At 40.0% G+C, this 19,942-nt stretch overlaps 1 protein-coding gene across 25 annotated transcripts in view; it reads left to right on the top strand.

Moving 5' to 3' along the window:
• Positions 1-19,028, top strand: part of Dtna (dystrobrevin alpha) — a 345,657-nt gene extending 326,629 nt beyond the window's left edge. For 20 of the 25 annotated variants that reach the window (XM_074070021.1, XM_074070014.1, XM_074070023.1 and 17 more), the window contains 5 exons: positions 2,963-3,122; positions 5,464-5,553; positions 6,023-6,188; positions 9,938-10,070; positions 17,916-19,028. In XM_074070021.1, coding sequence (XP_073926122.1) covers positions 2,963-3,122; positions 5,464-5,553; positions 6,023-6,188; positions 9,938-10,070; positions 17,916-18,056 — 690 coding nt within the window. In that variant the 3' untranslated portion in view covers positions 18,057-19,028. Of the gene's footprint in view, positions 1-2,962; positions 3,123-5,463; positions 5,554-6,022; positions 6,189-9,937; positions 10,071-12,107; positions 12,157-15,132; positions 16,182-17,915 lie in introns of those variants that run through there. The other 5 variants (XM_074070040.1, XM_074070030.1, XM_074070036.1 and 2 more) reach the window with 3 other exon arrangements.
• Positions 19,029-19,942: the final 914 nt, after the last annotated feature.

Below are 19,942 nucleotides of genomic sequence, written 5' to 3'. Positions count from 1 at the left end.
GTGTTGATACATTACTAATATAGTCAGTTAAATTTCAAAATATGGTCCATAACACCGAATCTGAAATCATTAGGCTTGTCTATGTCCTAGAATTCAGAATATTTCAGGTTTTTGAAAAGTAATACAGTGCAAATTATTTGGGATTAAAGTACTTTATAGACTGCAAGTTGCTACTTGAATATAAGATTATTTCTACTACCGTATTAGGAAAATGAAACAAAGCAATGTATGTAAAAGTGCTTTCAACACTGTAGATTATATATAAAAGTAGAGTTGTATTATTACTGTGAAAGTTCTACTACAGAAGACAATCTGGATTCCCAGATCTTCACTGTGTAGTCAGGAAGGGCTTGTTCTACAACCACTCCATCCCACCTCCCATCATCATAATCACTACCACCAAACCCACCGTGACTAGTCCCTTGCTAAAGAAGACAGGTAAGAAAGAACCAGAAGCCCTGCAGAAGGCCATGTCTTGGAAAGATACATGAGACAGGTAGCCAAGGTTAGGCATCCTGAGGATCTATCTCTTTGAGGGACACTCCACCAGCCAGAATCCTTCAAGGCTATTGCAGCCCTGGGTACTCAGAATGCCTGGGCTCAGTCACCATCCTTGCCACTTCAGCACCATCTCCTGAAGCAATTCTTTTCACTCTCTGAGCACTGGGATTCACAAATGCACATTTAGAGTGATGGTGCCTACTTCATAGGGTCATGGAGAGAAATCAATGAGGATGTATAGATTACCCTTTGAACATTATAAAGCATGAGTCAAAGGTGAAATTTATTGGTGGCATGAGAGGCTGGGACACAGTAGGAGCTAAGAACAGAAGGTTCCAAGGTAATGGGGCTGAGCTGCCATTTGCTGGGAAAACCAGACCCCCCTCCTTGAGTGGGCTGAGGAAAGCAGGCTACAAAGCATCGCCTCCCTGGGCCAACTTCTCTTCCCTGGGCCTGGACAGACCACTATAAGGTACCGCAGAGTGAAAGAATGGTATCCTCAGCCCCATGGGTACCACATGAGTTCTGTGCTCACCTCCGTTTTGCTTTGTTTTTAATTCTGGTTTTCCTCACTTTATAGATTTGACAATTATGTGTGGTACTGAACCCTGGGGCACTAACAGCATGCCATTTTACAGGACTGATGTTGTATGTGTTTTCTGCAAGCAGCTGACCCCAGATATTCCAGAGCAGTGCTCTTGTGGTGAAGGTCTAGAGTTTCAAAGGGTAGAAAATGAATCTCTGGGCTCTTCTCTGGAAGAATCCTCACTATGTCCAGCCAGACCCCACAGACTGGGCTGGAACTTCTTGTGAACCCCTACTCAGTTTTGCATGCATTCAGGGATTTCCTTGTGTGTTCTTACATGCATGTTTGAGTGTCTTCCTTTGATTACTAATTATTATAACTAGGAACAATGGGCCTCCTTGTAGAAACAAAGCCTTAAAATTCAAGGCATGACAGTCTCAGAAAGGTTTCATGCCAAAGAATGCAGAAATGAGGGACTTTTTGTTATTTTCTGCTCTTTTCTTCACTTCTTTTAAAATCCTGCTATTCTTACTCTCCTGCTAGAACACTCAAAGGCAGAGAGAAGGCTGTTTCCTGCAGGAATCAGTAACAAAAAAATTAGAGACCAAGATTTTTGTAAATCAAAACCACAATGAGGGCTCACCTCTAGTAAGGATGACTATTATCAAAAAGGCAAAAATTGTAAGTGTTGGCAAGGATGTGGAGAAAGAGAACTCCTGCACACTATTGGTGGGAACATTAATTAGTAGCCATTATAGAAAATAATATGGCAATTCCTCAGAGCATGAAAGATGCACTGCCATATGATACAGCAATCCTGCTACTTAGCGACTTATCCAAAGGAAATGAAATCAGTATATGGAAAGGACATCTGTCCTCCCATGTTTATTTCAGCTCCATTCACAATAGCCAAGAGATGGAAAGTGTCCATCAGCTGATGCATGGATAAAGAAAATGTGGTACACAATGGAATTCTATTCAGCCATTGAAAGGAAGGAGATCCTGTCATTAGCAGCAATTAGAGATGATTATGTTACACAAAATAAAGCAGGCACAGAAAGACAAGCATCACAGGGTCACATGATTTCACTCATATATGGAATGTAGAACCACTGATCTCAAAGAAGAATAGAATGATAGTTACCAGAGGCTGGGGAGAGTAAGGCAAAAAGAAAGATAGGCAGAAGCTGATCAGTGGGTACTAAGTCACAGATGTGAGTAAGAAGTTCTGGTGTCCTATAGATAATAGTAATATACAGTACATTTCAAAATCTAGAAGAAAGGATTTCACATATTTTAATTATAAAGGAAAAGTAAATGTTTGAGGAGATATATATATTTAACATGATTTAAACATCATGCAATGCATACATGTATTGAAACATTACATGGTATTCATTAATATGTGTAATTTTTGTTTTATGTACTGTTAATAGAACAGTATTACAAGACATGATACAAGCTGTGAATTATGCTCTGAAGATGATGCCAGGAGAGTCAGGTTGAAAAACTTAGGAAGCAAATATACCATACTCATTCCAAATTGCTTAATTTGATTTAAACTTTCTCCTTCATGTCTTTTTTCTTTACATAGAACTTCTTTCAAGGAGAAAATACACTCCTCTTGCAATTAACTCTGCTTAACAGTTGCTTCGTTATGTGGGCAATATCGCATATACTGTAAAACAATGCTGTACTAATATTCTTAGTTTTCAGTGTTTAACCCAAACTTCAGATTATATGTAAAAAAAAAAAAAAGTCCTAAATTATGTACACCTGCAACTCAAGAGTTCGAATTGCCAACTCAATTTACTTAAGATTTCCTCTTTGTTTGGAATTTCGGTTGTCACTGTTTTTAACACTGGAAGCAAGCCTTGGGCATGGCATATGGTATTTTCTCGGGAAAGCACATTAATGATTGCATTGTCTCTCCAGACCCAGGGAGCAGGCTCTCCCCGCTCCTCCCCCAGCCACACCATCAGCAGGCCCATCCCCATGCCCATCCGCTCCGCGTCAGCCTGCTCCACGCCTACGCACACGCCTCAGGACTCTCTCACCGGGGTAGGGGGAGATGTGCAAGAGGCGTTTGCACAAAGTAAGTGCTTTTTAGTTATTGTTGTTGTGGTCAACTTTTACATGGCAGAGAAGTCACGAGGTCCGTTGAGTGGTGGAGAGCAGTGCGACCTGCACGTGGACACTCTACTAGAGTATCCCATGGCTCCTATCCGGGCCTGGCCATCTACACTGATGTTCCTCACCTTCTGTTTTACCTTCCTTTGACTTCTATTGTCCTGCCCCACTTTTTTAGTAATCCTTTGCTTCTGAAGTAGTGGGCACTCCTTTCAGAAACTTTCCATGGAAACTGTATAAATATAATCCATTTGAACATCACAATTCCACATCTTCTCTTTACATCAATTCAAGATTGAGATTAATAAACCCAGCTCTTTTGTGCTGACGTGATGGAGAAGGGCATGTAGTCATTGTATAGATTCCCTGTAAAAAAAAAAAAAAAAAAAAAAAGCCCTAAAGCGTTGCACCCTTGCCTCTGTAATATGGGCCTACAGGGTTAGGTCTCCATGGTCAGCAGGGAGCAAAGAGAAATGAAGATAGAAGATAGGGAGGTTGCTGGGTGCCACTAGGCAAGTGATTCAAAATTTTGTCTTACCATCAATTACCAATTATACCCTTACAATCAGACCAAATGGCTGCCAGTAAAGCTTTGGTCCTTTCCAACTCACTGCCTACATGTAAAAAATATGTTTCCTACATAAAAACTTCTTTTTCATACAAATCAGATCGTGCATTGTATTTTAATCTAGAATTTGCTTTTTTACTTAAATTTGAAATATATCATGAACATCCTTCCTGATCCCCACACAAAAATCTAAGGAAAAGAGACATTTGACTCAGTTTTGAGGCAAATGGAAGCATAAACAAAATCAAAGGACCAAAAAAAAAAACCAGACTTGAGGAAAACAGGTCCAACGTACATGGCCATCCTGTTTCATAATTTCAGCTATACACAAAGCATGTAGACATCAGTAAGAAAAAAACATCCTCAAAGCAAAAATAGGTAAAACATATGAACGGACAGGAGAAGTATAAATTTCCCTTAAAGATATAAAAAGCTATTCAACCTCACAAATTGTAGAAATATAAATTTTAATAGTTATCACCTTTTGCCTAGCAAAATTTTTAAAAAATGTTTTTCTTAACATCAATAATATCTGAGGGTAGCAAAAGTGTGTGGAAATAGACACTGTCATGTGTGTCATTTGGGAGAATACAATGGGCTCTCTATTCTGTTATGGGGGACCAGAGGGAATTCACCTTAGGGCTTTGCCTTCTAAACAGTGAATACAATTCAACTCAATATGATTTTAGAGCTATTTGTGTAATTTATAAAGTTTCTTTTTTAAATTTTAAAAGAATATCCTTTCTCTAAATCATATTTTTTAAAAGTCTACAGTATTTTAAATCAATTTTTGTCTTCTGTTTTAATGTTTTACCTGACTTTTGTGGTTTTAGAATTTAAATGTATTTTTTTTTACTTATTTACTATTGCCTTCTGAGAAATGACAATGAAATGTGGCCTAAAATTAACCCCTCGCTTATAAAACGTCCATACTGCATAAGTTCATATGTAAGTCAGGTATTTGGAATCTTGAACCATTTTTCCCAAAGACACTAAGATAATTAGCCCTTTGTTCCATTCCCACCATGCCCACTCCTCGGGTAGCCCACAAATAATCACTTACTTCTTAGTGCCTGGAATAATCTTTCTTACCATAGCCTACATTACAACAAAGTCTAAGTTCCAATTCAAGGTACCAGATGTGCATCCACCCATGCCTTGGCAATAGGAGCAAGACTCCCATCCCTTTCCCACACTCTAAGAGCATGCAGTGTGTGGACTTCCCATTCCCAGGAAGTACCTCTCCTGTTAGGGAGACCTCATAGCCCTGAGAGGAGACAGAGCCTGTGCTAAAAGAGACCCAGAATCCAGTGTGCTCAGCCACAAGTAATGGGAGAACAATACCAGCAGCTGGAAAATCAGGCTTTTCATCTGTGTGGATCATTCTTAAGAAGGATGGCCACACCACATCTGGTTTAACTGGACTGCTCCAGTTTATGCCATGTCCCCTGGTCTTATTATTAATGCAAATCCCTTTCACTTTCAAAATTGTACTGATTTGGACAGTAAGTTATATGAGCCTCCATCTTTAGTCATGTCTTCTTACATCAGGAGCTACTGTCCTAAGCACAGTGTGTGTAATTTTTTTAGGAAATGAACCAAAGCACTTCTTAAAAGGAGAGGTTTTAGAAGTTTTCTTGCTATAAGTTATCAATAGAAATAAAACAAAAAAAGCATAACAACTTTGGATGAAGGAAAAGTTTTGATTTTTTTAATTATCATTTCTTCTTCACTGAAGGTTCTAGAAGAAATTTAAGAAATGACTTGTTAGTGGCTGCAGATTCCATCACTAACACTATGTCCTCTCTGGTGAAAGAGCTAAATTCAGGTGAGTTCCTGCTGCCTTCTCATTTGTCTGCTCACCCCAGAGGGATCTCTAAGTCCAGAAAAATCTCCTGGAGACCTGCTCAGTGTCAAATATAAAAAGATATTTTAAAAGTCTATGTCATATTTTGTTGGCATATTCAGAATTTTTGGTAATGTTACACAGTTTTTAAACTTTCACAGCACAAATACACAAATATCTTACCAGCTACTAATATATTTCCATCTATTCCTTCAAGGTGACCTAACAAGATATTTGTTTGGCAGGTCTATGGTCTAATAGTTGAGATTACAACAATTACAAGAAATTAAACTTCAAGGTGGTCACCAGTAGCTTGCACCTGTAATCCTAGCTACTTGGAAGGCTGAGGTTGGGAAAATCCAGTTACAGTCCAGCCCAGGCCTGTAACTTTATTTGCAGGCCACAAACTATCTAACAAGCTATTCTTTATGTTTTCAATTCTGCCTGCTAGAGGTGGGGAGCGAAACAGAGAGTAATGTGGATTCTGAATTTTCACGGACTCAATTTGAGGATCTGGTACCATCACCAACCTCTGAAAAGGCTTTTCTAGCACAAATCCATGCCCGAAAACCTGGATACATTCACGGTGGAGCTACAAGCACTGTGCAAAGTGACATGTGAGTACCCTGTGCTTGGAGATGTTCCCTCAGTAGTAGAGCAAGCTGTGGAAGCTCTAAGAAAATAAAAATTCAAATTTTGAAGAACATATAGATTTTGCACCATGGTAAAGTTATAAACCAAACCCAGGTAAGTTGGGAATCATGTAGTATTGAAAAACTGCTCCAACCTTTTTAGGACTCTGTTAGTTTTGGGAGATTAATTATTCTGTCTTCTGAATATACTGCCTTTGCACTTAGGACCTCTGTGAGGGGAGAGAGGTCTCTCTTCACAATGGATATAAGCAACAACAAAATAAACATTTGGATTAAAATAATACATGCATAAAATCTCATTAGACATTCGGTTTGGTTGACTTGTTGAATAAGTATAAATCTAACTCTCAGAAGACTTCTTTAGCAAAGGTTTTTTTATTTTTTTCACAAATGACTGGCTGGGAGTTATTTTACTCTATCTGAATAGACAATGCAGATAGGCAAAGGGAAGCAATCTGACTTTTCATGGCTCTGAGTTCCAGAAGCTCACAAGCTGGACTTCCAAATCCAGAGACTATAGCTCTAAGCCATAAGAAACAGTGGCTCATGGAGCCAAGCTTTAACAGCTGGAGGCTTATTGCTCTGCATTTGGACTTGTAAGTCTTAGAGTTACAGCTCTTGAATTTTGGGTATCCAGACCTCTGGCTCTTTAACCCTTGATCATTCTTAAACTCTTTAGTGACTGGAACTTTTCATCCTTGTAGTCTCAGTGATTGCTGTCATTTCTTCACAGCCTCTTGGCTTCCATAGACTCAGCTTCTCTACCATCTTTTGCCTTCTCAATACTTCTGCCATCTTTCAGAGTATTAGCCTCCCAGTGTTACAACTCTGAGCTTCAGGGATCAAGGCCCTTATCTCTCACTGCTCTCTAAATCCCTTAGCTGCTTCTCAGTGTTTCAGCTTTGAGCTTTGGGTGTAGGGCCCTCAGCTCCAAGCCACTGTCTGGAACCCTTCAGCTTTCAGTTGCTTCTTTGCTGCCACTGCAGGGGCTGGAATCCCCAAGTTTTTTTTCTGTTTTCTGTGCAACCCACTCTACCCATGGTAAAGACCCCAAGTAGCCAATAGACCATTCAAAAGAAACCTTTATGGGGCCTAATGTTGCAACATCAGGGGGTAGCACATAGCTGAGAAGCTTCCCAAACTAGCCCAACAGGATTGAGAAACAGCCTTTTATATACTTGTACTTGGATTGTAATCCCCCCAGTCACAGCACCGGATGTGCCTGGCTTCTAGTTCCACCACTCACAAGTCTTACACATGCACCAATCACAGGCTTTATTTATGAACCAGTCACAAGCCTCCCATTGCATCAATCACAGGCTTTTTTTGTTTTTTGCTGAATCACTAAGAAGTACTCCCCTTCCTGTCCTGAGTGAGAGTAGCTGCAGGGTGAGCAAGATCTTCTCAAGTTCACTGAGGCTTGACTTGCCCAGAATGGAGTCTTCCAAAGCCAGTGTAGTTGTTCAAGTGACCATGACTAAAGCAAAGCCTAAAGCAGGAGTCCTGAAGCCCAGCAGCAGCTGTTCTTGCAATGGCTCTTGCAGCTGGAGTGGAGCTTCCCCAAAGTATGGCGTGTTCAAAACTATCAAACTAGCCAGGCATGGTGGCACAGGCCTATAATCCCAGTTAGTCAGGAGGCCAAAGCAGGAATATCATGAATTCAAGCCCAGCTCTACAAAAGTTAGCGAGACCCTATTTTAAAATGAAATACAAGCAAAAGGACTGGGGGCATGGTTCAAGTGGTAGAGTATTTGCCTTGCATGTATAAGGGCTTGGGTTCAATTTCCATTACAAAAAAAAACAAAAACAAAAAAACCAGACTGTCCTCAATTGTAAAAGAAGGGAAGAAGCTTCTTGGCTCACAGCCCAAGGCAGTCAGGCATAAGGGAAGGTCTGTCAGCTGCCATTCAAATGGCCTGTTCCGAGGGTTTTGCTCAATCACAGGGAAAAAAAAAATTAAAGGCTGCTTACAATAAAGGTCTAGGAAATTAATATTCTTGGCAGTATTTACCAATGCCTAACCCCTAGTTAGATTCCCTTCAGGGAGAGTTGTGCCCTCTGATATGATTCATTTTCACCCAGTTAAGTCTCTATAGCTTGACCCAAGTCAGCAGGATCAGTGAAGTCCTCAATAGACTTGCTGTGATCCTAGAATAGCTCAAAGTAGTCAGCAGAGGAAACCAATGCTGAGAACCAAAGGCAAAGCTAGGACATTGCTGCTTGGGAAGGAGAAAGCAAAAGGAAGAAAGGGAAGAATGAGGCATAGTAACGGGAATTGTTGAACACCAGAATGACAACAGAAGGGCGATGCTATGTGAAAAGTACTTCAAAGTAGTCTACAGAAATAAACTGCCTGTTTTAAAGACCCAGAGAAGAAACTAACCAGAGCCCCTTCTGATATTCAGACTGTCAATCCAAGTGGTGAGTAAAAGACCAGCAGTGATGGGGTTGTAAAGAGACCTGGTTTGAAAGCCAGCTGTGAAGCCGCTCCCCTGTGAGATCCTAACAAAATAGTCACAATGTAATTTAAAATGGCAATATGAAACTGATTCTAATTTTAGTTGCTTTCTTGTCTTTTCCTCTGTAATTGAGAACTATTTGATTTGTCATTCAAAATGGTGAGTTAACTGTCATCTGTTTGGTCTCGTACATCCATATCTGACTTTTTATTCTCAAGCATTTACATAGTACCTACTTTTAAATTTCTTTGTTCCCTATTAAAATACTCCTCTCCCCCATCGTCTGCGGTCCCTGGGATGCCAGGGAGCTAGACACGCTGTCAATAAGTAATTTGGAAGTTGAGAAAGGGCATTCATTCACAGAGGCCTCAGAGACCCTATTCGGCTTGTCCCAAACCTCCAAAAATAACAAGAGCATATCTTACAGATATAAATAAACATGAACAGTAACATTCAATTTCCAGCCCCAAAACTTCCCCTTCACCAGTCTTTTCATGTTAGGTGATATTTTAACATCTGAACTGTCTAAAATGTACTCTGCTTTATCGCATATTGAGTGTAGTTATGTGATTCAGATAATGATTTTATGTTCAGTCCCATGAAGCACTTTACACATCTGGGATGAACAGATGGAAATCGAGTCCCACGTTAGTGAGTCAGGGCTTTCCTATCTATTTACTGGATTTTTCAGATTCAGAGCTAATATAAATTTTTCTAATATAATAATGCAATGTTAATGTTTAAGGTGAAGCGCTACAGGTGAAGCTGGAGCTTGAGAGAGAGAGGGAGTGTGTGTGTGTGTGTGTGTGTGTGTGTGTGTGTGCAACACAAAGAGGGTAAAATTATGAACAAATGTTCTTATGCATTATTTCACTAGAGGGCTCACTCTTCTTATGGGTTCTATTTTTAAAAAACCTTATGTTAGGAAAACTTGTCTTTCAAAAGACAAGCTTGCCTTTTTAAAAATTGTAGGACATTTCAAAGCCCAATCATTCCTGTAAACCCTAGAAAACCCTAAGACAACCAATGATTGCCAGACTGCCATAGAGAGCTGTGAAAATACCTCGATCCTACATTTCGCCAAGCCTCCAGTTTTTATAAAATGCTTTCACCTACGTAAAAGAAGACATGAATGTGAACTGGAGGACTAAAGAGAAAATAACTGTACCAACAAAACTACAGCCGGCCCATGAATTCCTCTCACACTTCTATTTTAGGATTTGGTCTAAAATGCCATCTGTGGTTTATTCACAGAGTTACAGAAGATGGTGATCCCTATGTGCGGCCTGAGGATGAGAACTATGAGAACGAGTCTGTCCGGCAGCTGGAGAACGAGCTCAAGATGGAGGAGTACCTGAAACAGAAGCTGCAGGACGAGGCCTATCAGGTGCAGGAGCTAGTCCCTCCATCCCCACCACTCTCCTCAGCCCTCAGTAGCTGGGTCTTCCATGTTACTCCCAAAATTGGTGCTTCCTTCTTCCTTCTGTCCTCCCTTTCCAGAATATTCTAATAATATCCCTAGACTGTGTTTTTCAGACAGTAAAACTTTTAACTACTTCTTGTAGCTGTCACTCACCATGTACTCTTATAAGCTGTGGTCTGTATAGCAAAAAGAGGCTTTGTGACATTTGTAGAATATGATAACTAATTATCCAAACTCCTCTAGGATCATTAAGAAAGATGCTTTTTGGACTGGCAGTGTGGCTCAAGTAATAGAGTGCCTGCCTAGCAGCCAGTACAGCAAAAAAAAAAAAAAAAAAAAAATTAAAAGTGCTTTTTTTTCATAAATTAAAAAAAAAAAAGCCAAGTGTAGTGATGTATGCCTGTGATCCCAGCACTCAGTAGACTGAGGCAAGAAGATCAAGAACAAGAGCTCAAGGCCAGCCTGGGCTACACAGCAAGAGTCTGTCTTTAAAAATGAAATAAAATAGTAGTAGTAGTAGTAAATAAGTACACACAGAATGGAGCACAAGGAAATTGAATGTGTACAAATATACTTCTTCCCTTGGACTATTTGTCCTCAGCCTTCCACCCTGCCCATTTCATGCCTAATTTAATTAAGCAGGATACTGACAAAACTTACTGAGAAATATTGGTGGAACTTCAGGTCCTGTTCATTATGGTGTGGACGGACAAATCTTGAGAAGGACTGGAGTATATTAACTCATCTGAGAACTCACAGACCATAGCATGTACAGTTAGGAATAAATGTGATGAATCACTCACTCCTCCTAAGGCCTGCATTTTCCCCATGGGATTGTTCTGCTGCCCTGTTTGTCTTTCTTTGTGCTTCCTTTCTCTGTAATTCACAGGTGTTTTGTTGGTTCTGGGAGCTCAGGGATGTTTTCCTGATGGAGATCTGCTGATTCCCAACCCTAGTGGGTTACTGTTTTCCTGTCATGCAAGCTTTCTCCACAGTCTTAGGTTAGCAGTGGCCCTCTGTTACTCTGTCAGTGAAGGACAGAGAAGCAGAGGATATAAATTGTCTTCTGCTTCTCATATAGTTATAGAATTTGAAATATTTTCCCAAGAAGAATGTATCAGGAGGGAAACAGAATCTCAACAACATTAAACAAAAGTGTTGCTTCTTTGGAATGTTCTATTAACCTTTCAATTTAAAAACCACATTTCAGAAGCAACCAAAATGTTCTAATTATACCAAAAAAAAAAAAAAAAGTAGTATGTTGAGCCAGCAGCTATGCTACAAAAAGTCACCTGATTGGAAAGCCATAGAGTTCTCTTTCTTTGCAACCTCTGGCTCATCCATAGAAAGAAATTAGGCTAGAATGAAGCTGGCTGTGTCCAGGAACACAGAGGAATGGCATTCCTACATGCATCTCTGTGGCAGGCTCTGCACATAGAGAGACAGATGTGCCTAAATAATCAATGGTTTGGTTCATGCTGTTAGAAGTACCTATTAGGCCTCACTTTGTGAACTCATATCAGTTTAGTCACAACAGTAATTGAAATTCTAGAAGTTCTTCTTTGTAAAGGGAGGCAGCCTTTCACCATTCCATACCCAATATTAGATTTGTATTTATTTTAATGAATTAGGAATTTAACCTTACATGTGTAAAATGAAAGGGGAGTCTATATGACTTAAGATCCAGTTGGAGTTTTTGCCATCTCTGGTAAGTCTTTGGCTCCTTTTCTCTCCCCTTGCCTTTCCCTGCCTGATGGCTTCAAGGGAAGGTTCAAGGAAGGAACATAACATCCTCACTCAAGACACATACCCTTGAAAATGTTGAAGTGGTTTTCATTGAATGCGCTGTGAGCAGTTGGTGATGGATGGACTAGAATGCTACTTCCATTCATTGGACTCTCTCTGTCTTTGTGCATGGCTTCCAGCAAATAATTCACCAGCTTGACTGCATCACTGACTTGACATGTCACCCTTCTTGTTTGTGTCCTTTGTCACCCACAGGTCAGCTTGCAAGGTTGAATGCAATATCCTTTTATCACTCTCCTCTCAAGTAAGTACCCTCTTGTTTAGAAGGAAACATGGCCACTATACGCTGAATTCTGGTAGCTTGCAACCTAAATTCACTGTCACTCTCTTATAGAAATCCTCCTTCCTTGCTTATTGCCAAGAATCAGCCCCATCTATGGGGTGTTTCATTATAGCTCAGTGTAAATTCCCCAGATATCCTTGGAAGTTGACTTTTTACTGTGTCGATTAGGAAAATTGGCATGGAAACTTTCATAATACCAGAAATGCCTCTGCTTAGCAAAAGAGATGCCTCTTTCTCCTCTCAATGGCATTAGAGTTGCCACCTCTGTATCACTTGAGAAGGAAAAGACCAAGGTAGCTCAGCATCTCTAGGTGGGTCAGCTTCTTAGTCATGTTGTACTCAGGGTCCCAAAGACCAACTATGTGGACCTTTCCAAGTCACAGAGAAAATAAGTATTATTAAAGAAACCAAAAAAAAAAATCAAAACAGAGAAAAGAACTCTACAGTCTTATATTTTGGGAATGACTAATTCAAATCCATTGTGGAATTCAGCTGGATATAAGTTTAATTTAAAATATCATTTATGTACCATGTGGTCCCATCCTAAATTCCACCTAAATGCATGTAAAATTGTCAGGTAGTTCTTTGTTTTTATTTTTAATAGAGAAAGAAAAACACTGGCAGGCTACTTTGAGGGTTGTGATCTGAAACTCTGACTCTGACTCTGTTAGACCCATTTTCAAATATGGGTCTCACCAAATCCTAGCAGCATAAACTTGGGCAAATTATTAAATTGTATGAGCCTCCTTTTGCTGTGCACAACATGTCATAATACTTACCTCATAGAGGAGTTGAACTCTCTGAGATATCATTTTTAAAGAACTGAATAGGTTTAGGTGCAGACTCATGCCCATAATTCCGCTACTTGTGAGTCAGAGATCAGGGGGATCAAGATTCAAGGCCAACCCAAGCAAAAAGTTCATGAGACCTCATCTCAACCAATAACACCTGGGCATAGTGGTCCAAGACTGCTATCCCAGCTACACAGGAGGCATACAAAAGATCAGGGTCCAGGCCAGCCTGGGAATAAACACGACCCTATTCAAAAAATAACCTAAAGTGAAAAGGACTAAGGGTACAACTCAACTGATAGAGCACCTGCTTAGCAAATGCAAGGCCCTGAGTTCAAACTTCAGTACTGCCAAAATAAAAAAATATACATAAAAAATGTAAAGAACTTGGCAGAGTGGCACGAACATTATAATTAATTATGAACACACATGTATGCCTGCCACTGTGCTCTGCACTTTACAAAGCAGGTCAGTACCTAGCTGGGCTGTAGTATGTATGTAAGTGTGTGTGAACCACCCAGACTGAGAACCAGTTTGCTCTCTGTACTTTTATCATCCAGGCCAGTTCATGACTACATGCAACGATTTAAAAACCTTAGACTCCACTGTCCCATAAGTCCAGGTGGGTTTTCTGGCTCCAGCTAATGGCTGTTTAGATGTAACCCCCAGCACATTTCAAAGTTAATGTACTTCCCACAGTAATCTGACTGCCCTGACTCAAGGACATGGGTCTACTTTTAGTTATATAGACCTTCTCTACTGTAGAATCCCATACATCTATAGTGCACTTGATAATAAACTCTATCAACTCTGGTTGCTAGTTTTAAAAGAGAAATATATTTCTTAAATGATACCTCAGTAATAAATACATGCTAGCTCGAATACTACTGATAATCAGTCCTATTTTATGCAAATAAGAATTGTAGAATTAATTGCTACAATGACATATTATTGCATAAGCTGTGAGGAAAAGTTTTACCACACTCTACTCTTTCTTCCTTGGATTTGATAACACAACACCACATGCTCCCCCTAATTCACTATGATTACAGTGAAAAAAATTCCCAGGAGCAGTTTCCGAAAATAATCACTCCAGTTGTAACAAACCTAGTCCCAAAGGAACAGTTCCTTTCCTTTAATAACGTTTTCTTTCTCTTAGCCCAAACAATTTGATCGTTTTGTTTGTATAGTATTTAAACATTGGTAGCTAGCTCTTAGAAAAATATTTCTTTTTAAAAGCCTAATAAAATGACCTTGACATAAACCCATGTAAAAGCCAAATGTTTCAGTACCCCCAAAAGTTCCTAGACCATTTTTTAATCTTTTGTTGCAAATTTGGCAGTGAGAAGTGAAACAGTTATGACCTCTGTCATTTACTGCATCAGATATCTTGCCTGGCTAGTTTGCTACAGCACTATAAACATGAACCAGAGTGTTGCTGAGGCAGCCACTTTGGCAAAATTCATTTAAAATCTGATAGAACACTACAAAAACTAGTAGCTTTTCATCTTTGTAGCCAGTTCAAGTCTACTATAGCTTTTCTCAATGTAGTCAAGAAATACAATTGAAATTTTAGAATTTTATATAATTAAAATATACTTGTTTGGTCTTTCTGACTGTGCTGTAGGACCAGAAGTTGTCTTAGGGTCCTGAGCCAACCTCATTGGTTTGACATCAGTCAGGCATCTCTCAAGTCAGAACCATACATGGGTGAGAAGGTGGTTCCCCAGAAACAGAGAGCACTTATTAGATACGTTCTCCAATAGATAGGGCTTTAGGTCTGTTTTTAAATAAATACACATTTATTCACAACAGAGTGAATGGAGTACCATTCACTAGTTTACTGCTTTTCAGCTAGCCACTTTTGAAGAAACAGCATAAATAGTGGCTAGTATTCCGTTTAGTGTCCTCCAAGACTTCATTTTTGACTTGCTCAACCTTGGATTTATCCCTTTTCCAACCTGTGGCCACATGAAACACCATTTTCCTTCCAGTCACATGCTAACATTAGAAACTGGGAAGTTACCAAGCAAAGTGGATTTTATTTTTCAAATCAACTTAGCATTCTGATGGTAGGTTAGTGACCTCATCTCCTTGTCCAGAGAGCAGCACACATATTTCTGTTTATGTTGCTTTAACCTTCCAGGTGCCTCCAGGGTACCATCAGGTACCCCTAAGAAAGAGACTCCACAAGGAGAACTTCCTGTCCTTTCTTCCAGAAAATGCAATAACCCACAATGTCCTAGGACATTTGTTCCTGATTTTCATCGGAAAGAAGTACTGCGTGTGTGTGTGTGTGTGTGTGTGTGTGTGTGTGCGCGCACACCTCGGGAAAGGGAGGATCCTAAGCTTCATGACCCTAATTTAGAAACAGTTTTCATCTTTAAAAAAACTACAAATTCCTTATTCCCAGGCAAGCTATAGTCAGACAGATGGTGACAGTAACATGAAAGCTGGTGGTGATGGAGAGCACTGTACCCACTCAAAGGAGGAAGACAACAGCCTGGCAGCAGCCTCGCCCTCGCCGGAGAGAGGAGCCACTCCACCCTGCAGCTCCCAACAAACCCCCACCCCTAAAAAGATGTGTTCTGATGCCTGTAGTGCAGCTAACTTTTGTCCTAAGATTTGTAGTTCCTAAGTATGTGTTTTAGGAGGGAGGGGGAAGAAAACAAGACTTATGTTTCAAGCTGATTTATCAGCTCCATCTTCTGTAACATGCTCATCCCTGGTTGAAAACAAACACAGGCTGAGAACCCACAGTGCTGTTGTCCATACTGGCAGTATTGACAAGCATTTTAAACCTTTGCACATGGTGTCGAACCTTTCAGTTTACAATGACAATATTAATACTGTTTATAGCTAGAAGTTTGATTTCTGGATTCTTTGAGATTTTAGCAAAACAGTTTATTACACACTGTACATTTTTTTCCACAGCAATTGGAAAAAAACAGCCACCCTGAAGGATGTGGCTCCTGAGTGTACAGACTCAGAGCCCAGAAGCCAAGAAGGGTTTTTGACTTGGTTGACTCCAAGTCTCTGTGAGCAACAACCAAACCCTAGGAATAATTCATTCTGTGGGGCTTCTTTCCATCTTGAGGTTGTTTTCTTTCAAGACACTCTAATGAGTCAGCCATAGAGGTTAATGTAAATATTTTTTTCCAAAAAGGTATCATTCAAAAAAAAAAAAGACAACATTCAAATTATATAGAATCTAGTTTTTAAAATCAGCACAGATCTTCTTAAAAACTGTGAACTATGTTTTGAAATACTCGTTACTAAAGCTGTTTATAAACCACAGGTGCCATAAAATCCCCAAATGGACTAGTTATCTATGCTCTTCCATGGTCTTATTCCTCTTGTTTTAGCTTTAGGAAGCATGTCTTTCACAGCACCGCTCATTCACAAGTTCCCCCATCGGGTGGTTTGGAGACCTTCAGCTTTACACGTACAGGCTTAAAGTGCGCTTGCAAACGTTCGCTCTCATTGTATTTCTGAATGTTTATTGCCTTAGCTGGCCACCTGGTGTTCTGCATGCAGCATTGTGTGGTCTGTGAAAGGAGACAGGCTCTTCTACGTTGAGTTGGGATTTTGCACTCAGTGAGAAGCTGAAGTGCAAAGGAACTGTCAAAGACAGGAAGATAAAAGTCCCAGTGGATGGCCCTCTTTAATAGGACCTAAAGACCTCCCTTGGGGGATCCTGGGGAAAATGGAAATGTAATCATTTCTTTTTCAAGACTTGATGTGAAGAAAAGCCTGCAATATACTGGATATATTATACTTAAATTAGCAACTTCTTTGGAATTCCTGCTTTTCCTTTAAACGAAAGAAGAGCATCCATTGTAGAACAGTGTGGTTCTCAAAATGTGGTCCCCAGATGAGCAGCATCAGCATCACCTGGGAATGTCTTAGAAGTACAGATTTCAAGGCTCCACCCCAGTCCTACTGAATCAGACTCTGGGGTTTAGGCCTGCCATCTGTGCTTTAATCAGTCCTCCTGATGATTCTGATGCACACTAAATGTTGAAAACTACTGCTCTGGAATAGACATACAATAAAGTCTCTGAGAAAGCCTTACTCAGAATAAGTAAGTAAGGTTCTGAGACAACTTTAAAGTTTGGCAACTCAAGTTTGCTCCTGAGGCTGGCAAACCCCTCTCCCTTTGCACCTACCTAGTCTGTAGTTGGTAGGTGGCAGCTGGAAACACACATTCTGACATCTTCAGGCTCCCTCTTCAGAGGGCCATCAGATGTGTGTGCCTCTGCATTTGGTTAAAAACCATCCCCTTGGCTGCCCTTTGTAACAAAATCACCTACCCTGGGGATAGTAAGGTGCTTGATTGGCATCAGGAAGGACCCCATGCCATCCCCAGATATATTTAATCGTAATTCCTTCCAGAGAACCCGCCTAACAAAAGTCCCTGAGCACAGGCTAGCACCAAAGTGGCACAAACTGCCCAGTTCTCTGATTTCTTTGCACAGGTGGATTTTATTGCGGGTTTTGTTGGTTTGTCTTAATGTTCATCTCTCTTCCACTGCCCATCCTCTGTGAAACCATACCTCTCTAGATGGAGCAGGTGGCCATTGGTGCCTCACACTCAATACTGAAAACCACTACATCCCAGCTACCTGCATTACTGTCATCTCGAAATCTCAGCCAGGTAGTTCTTGAACTCAGTACTCAGACCCTGCAAGTGGCCTTCAGCCACTGACTGGACTGAGCTGACCTAGGTTGTCTCTTTGTCTTTCTACATCCAAATATGTGTCTAAGATTTAAACTGTTCTGCTGAAAACCATCTCCCTTCTCAAAGCTTTCATTGCCAACCAACTCCATCACATGATTGTTGTCATCATGCAAAGCCATTGCAAGGACTCTGGAAACTACCACCAGTGACCAATTTCTGACTAACCAGCCACCTTTTCTTTCTCTTAGCTCCACGTCAGCACTGAGACCAGACTCAAGCACCCCTGTCCTGTACCCGAGACAAAATGGCGTGTGTTGTTTTGGGTTTTCGTGGTTTTGGGTGGGTTTCTTTCCTTGGCTCTCCAAATTTACTTTTGGGGACTATTCTAAGTACCCAGCAGGTTTTGTCTGTCTTGTCCACTATATACAACTATATCTTATGGGAGTTGTTTCTTTCTTGTTTCACAATGAATTGCACATCCGTCTCCATCAAAGCTATTAATGAGCACTGGTCTAACGCAGCTAACCCTCCCCCATAGCGCCATGTTTGTGGAGGAGGGTGAAATATACTGTATAGGATTCAGGAATCAGTTGTGGTTTGTCAGAACGGAAGTCGGGGTAAGTTTGGTTGGTCAGAGGGAGATGTGCTGGAGATGTGAAAATGGGTCACCAGACGATCTACTATAAGCCAGGGAAGGTTCATTTGTAAGTAGTAATGTGAACTGAATTGCATTAAGAGTGTGGCCTTTGTTGTGATATACTATGTATTTTCTTATATGCATGAGCCAAAATGTTGCAACATAATTTAGCACTGATGTCTGCTTTTATTTTGACCATCTTCGTCTACCCTTATTAGTTCTTGGCTGTTAACTGTAGATAGAGCTTGTAAATACAGCAACATTTGGTTGCTGCATTCACTTTGGTTTGATTCCAATGCAAGGAGCCACAAAAAAAAAAAAAAAAGAAGAAGAAGAACTCCACTGTGTCCTCAGTAGAAAGGGCATTTTTACTTTTGAACCAAAAAGAAAAAAAATCAGAAGCATTACATGTTGAGGCTAATTAATCAGACTTTTTAATTATGACTACTGTAATTTGACACCATTTAAAATAACCCAATTCAGAAACACTAAAGATTTCATAATATTCATTGGTATTGTAACAGAACTATTGTATGGGATTTTTTCTTTGTATTGCTGTTAAGTATTGTTTGTGTGTGTGTGTGTGTGTGTGTGTGTGTGTGTGTGAGTGTGTGTGTTGAAACCTTCTGGGGACATGTTATATTTTGAAGTGATTAAACTATTTAATTGTGTGTCTATATTTTGGAATGGAATTATTTCTTCATTAAAAATGTTTTTAAAAACACTATATCTTGTGTGTTTTATTCTCTGGATTCAGTGAATATTTCTTAGAGCGGCATGGAGTCAGTCTGTTCAAAAAAGAAAGACAGGTCAACACTTGCCTTATGGAGCAGGACCTACTGATGAGTATCTGAGGCAAGAGAGTTCACCTTCTCCTGTAAATAGCTGAATGGCTTTGGGTTTAAAAAACAACAACAACAACAAAATATATATATATATATATATATATATATATATATGCTAAAAGATTAATATTCTAAATTGTGGACTTACAGATGATATTTTTATTTTGTTTTATGCTACCGTATCTTTTCCAGGCTCCCTACCACAGATATTTAGAGTCGGTGAATGCATGGATGGGTGGATGGATAAGAAACACCTGAGTTGGGTGGTTTCTTTGATTTGGTACCAAGACCACTTGAGTGCCAATGCCTTTGGAGGGTGCGTCTAACAATGAGAATTTTCTCTGCCTTCAGTGAACAGTTGTCTTTCCGTTGCATTGTTAGGTCACAGATTATTGAAAATTATGTGCATGCTTCATCTTAAAGAAAACAATAAAAATATTGAAGGATTATAAGTGATTATGAGTGTAGTTACATAATGATAATTTTTTGTTTCCTCTTCCCCAGTGCTAATTGGTTTAGTAATAGAAACATAGCATGTGAACCAGTAATTCAGCCACACATATTCTCCATCTCTAGGTCCATACTCTCATAAATTAGGTAAATAACACCTGTGGTGGCTTCTTCACTTTGTAATGCACTGATTGGGCCAACCCCAGAGAAATGCTGCCAAGGATGAGTGGCAGGCAATTTAACATAAATGGCACAAGGCAAATGGTGTCTCTGACATTCTATTTTTACTAGAAGACTCTTTGTGGCTACTGTAGCTTGGAAACATGTACACCCTGAGAATATC

This window comes from Castor canadensis, chromosome 4 (genome assembly GCF_047511655.1).
Source record: "Castor canadensis chromosome 4, mCasCan1.hap1v2, whole genome shotgun sequence".
Taxonomy (NCBI): Eukaryota; Metazoa; Chordata; class Mammalia; order Rodentia; family Castoridae; genus Castor; species Castor canadensis.
This window is presented reverse-complemented; position numbering and strand designations above follow the sequence as displayed.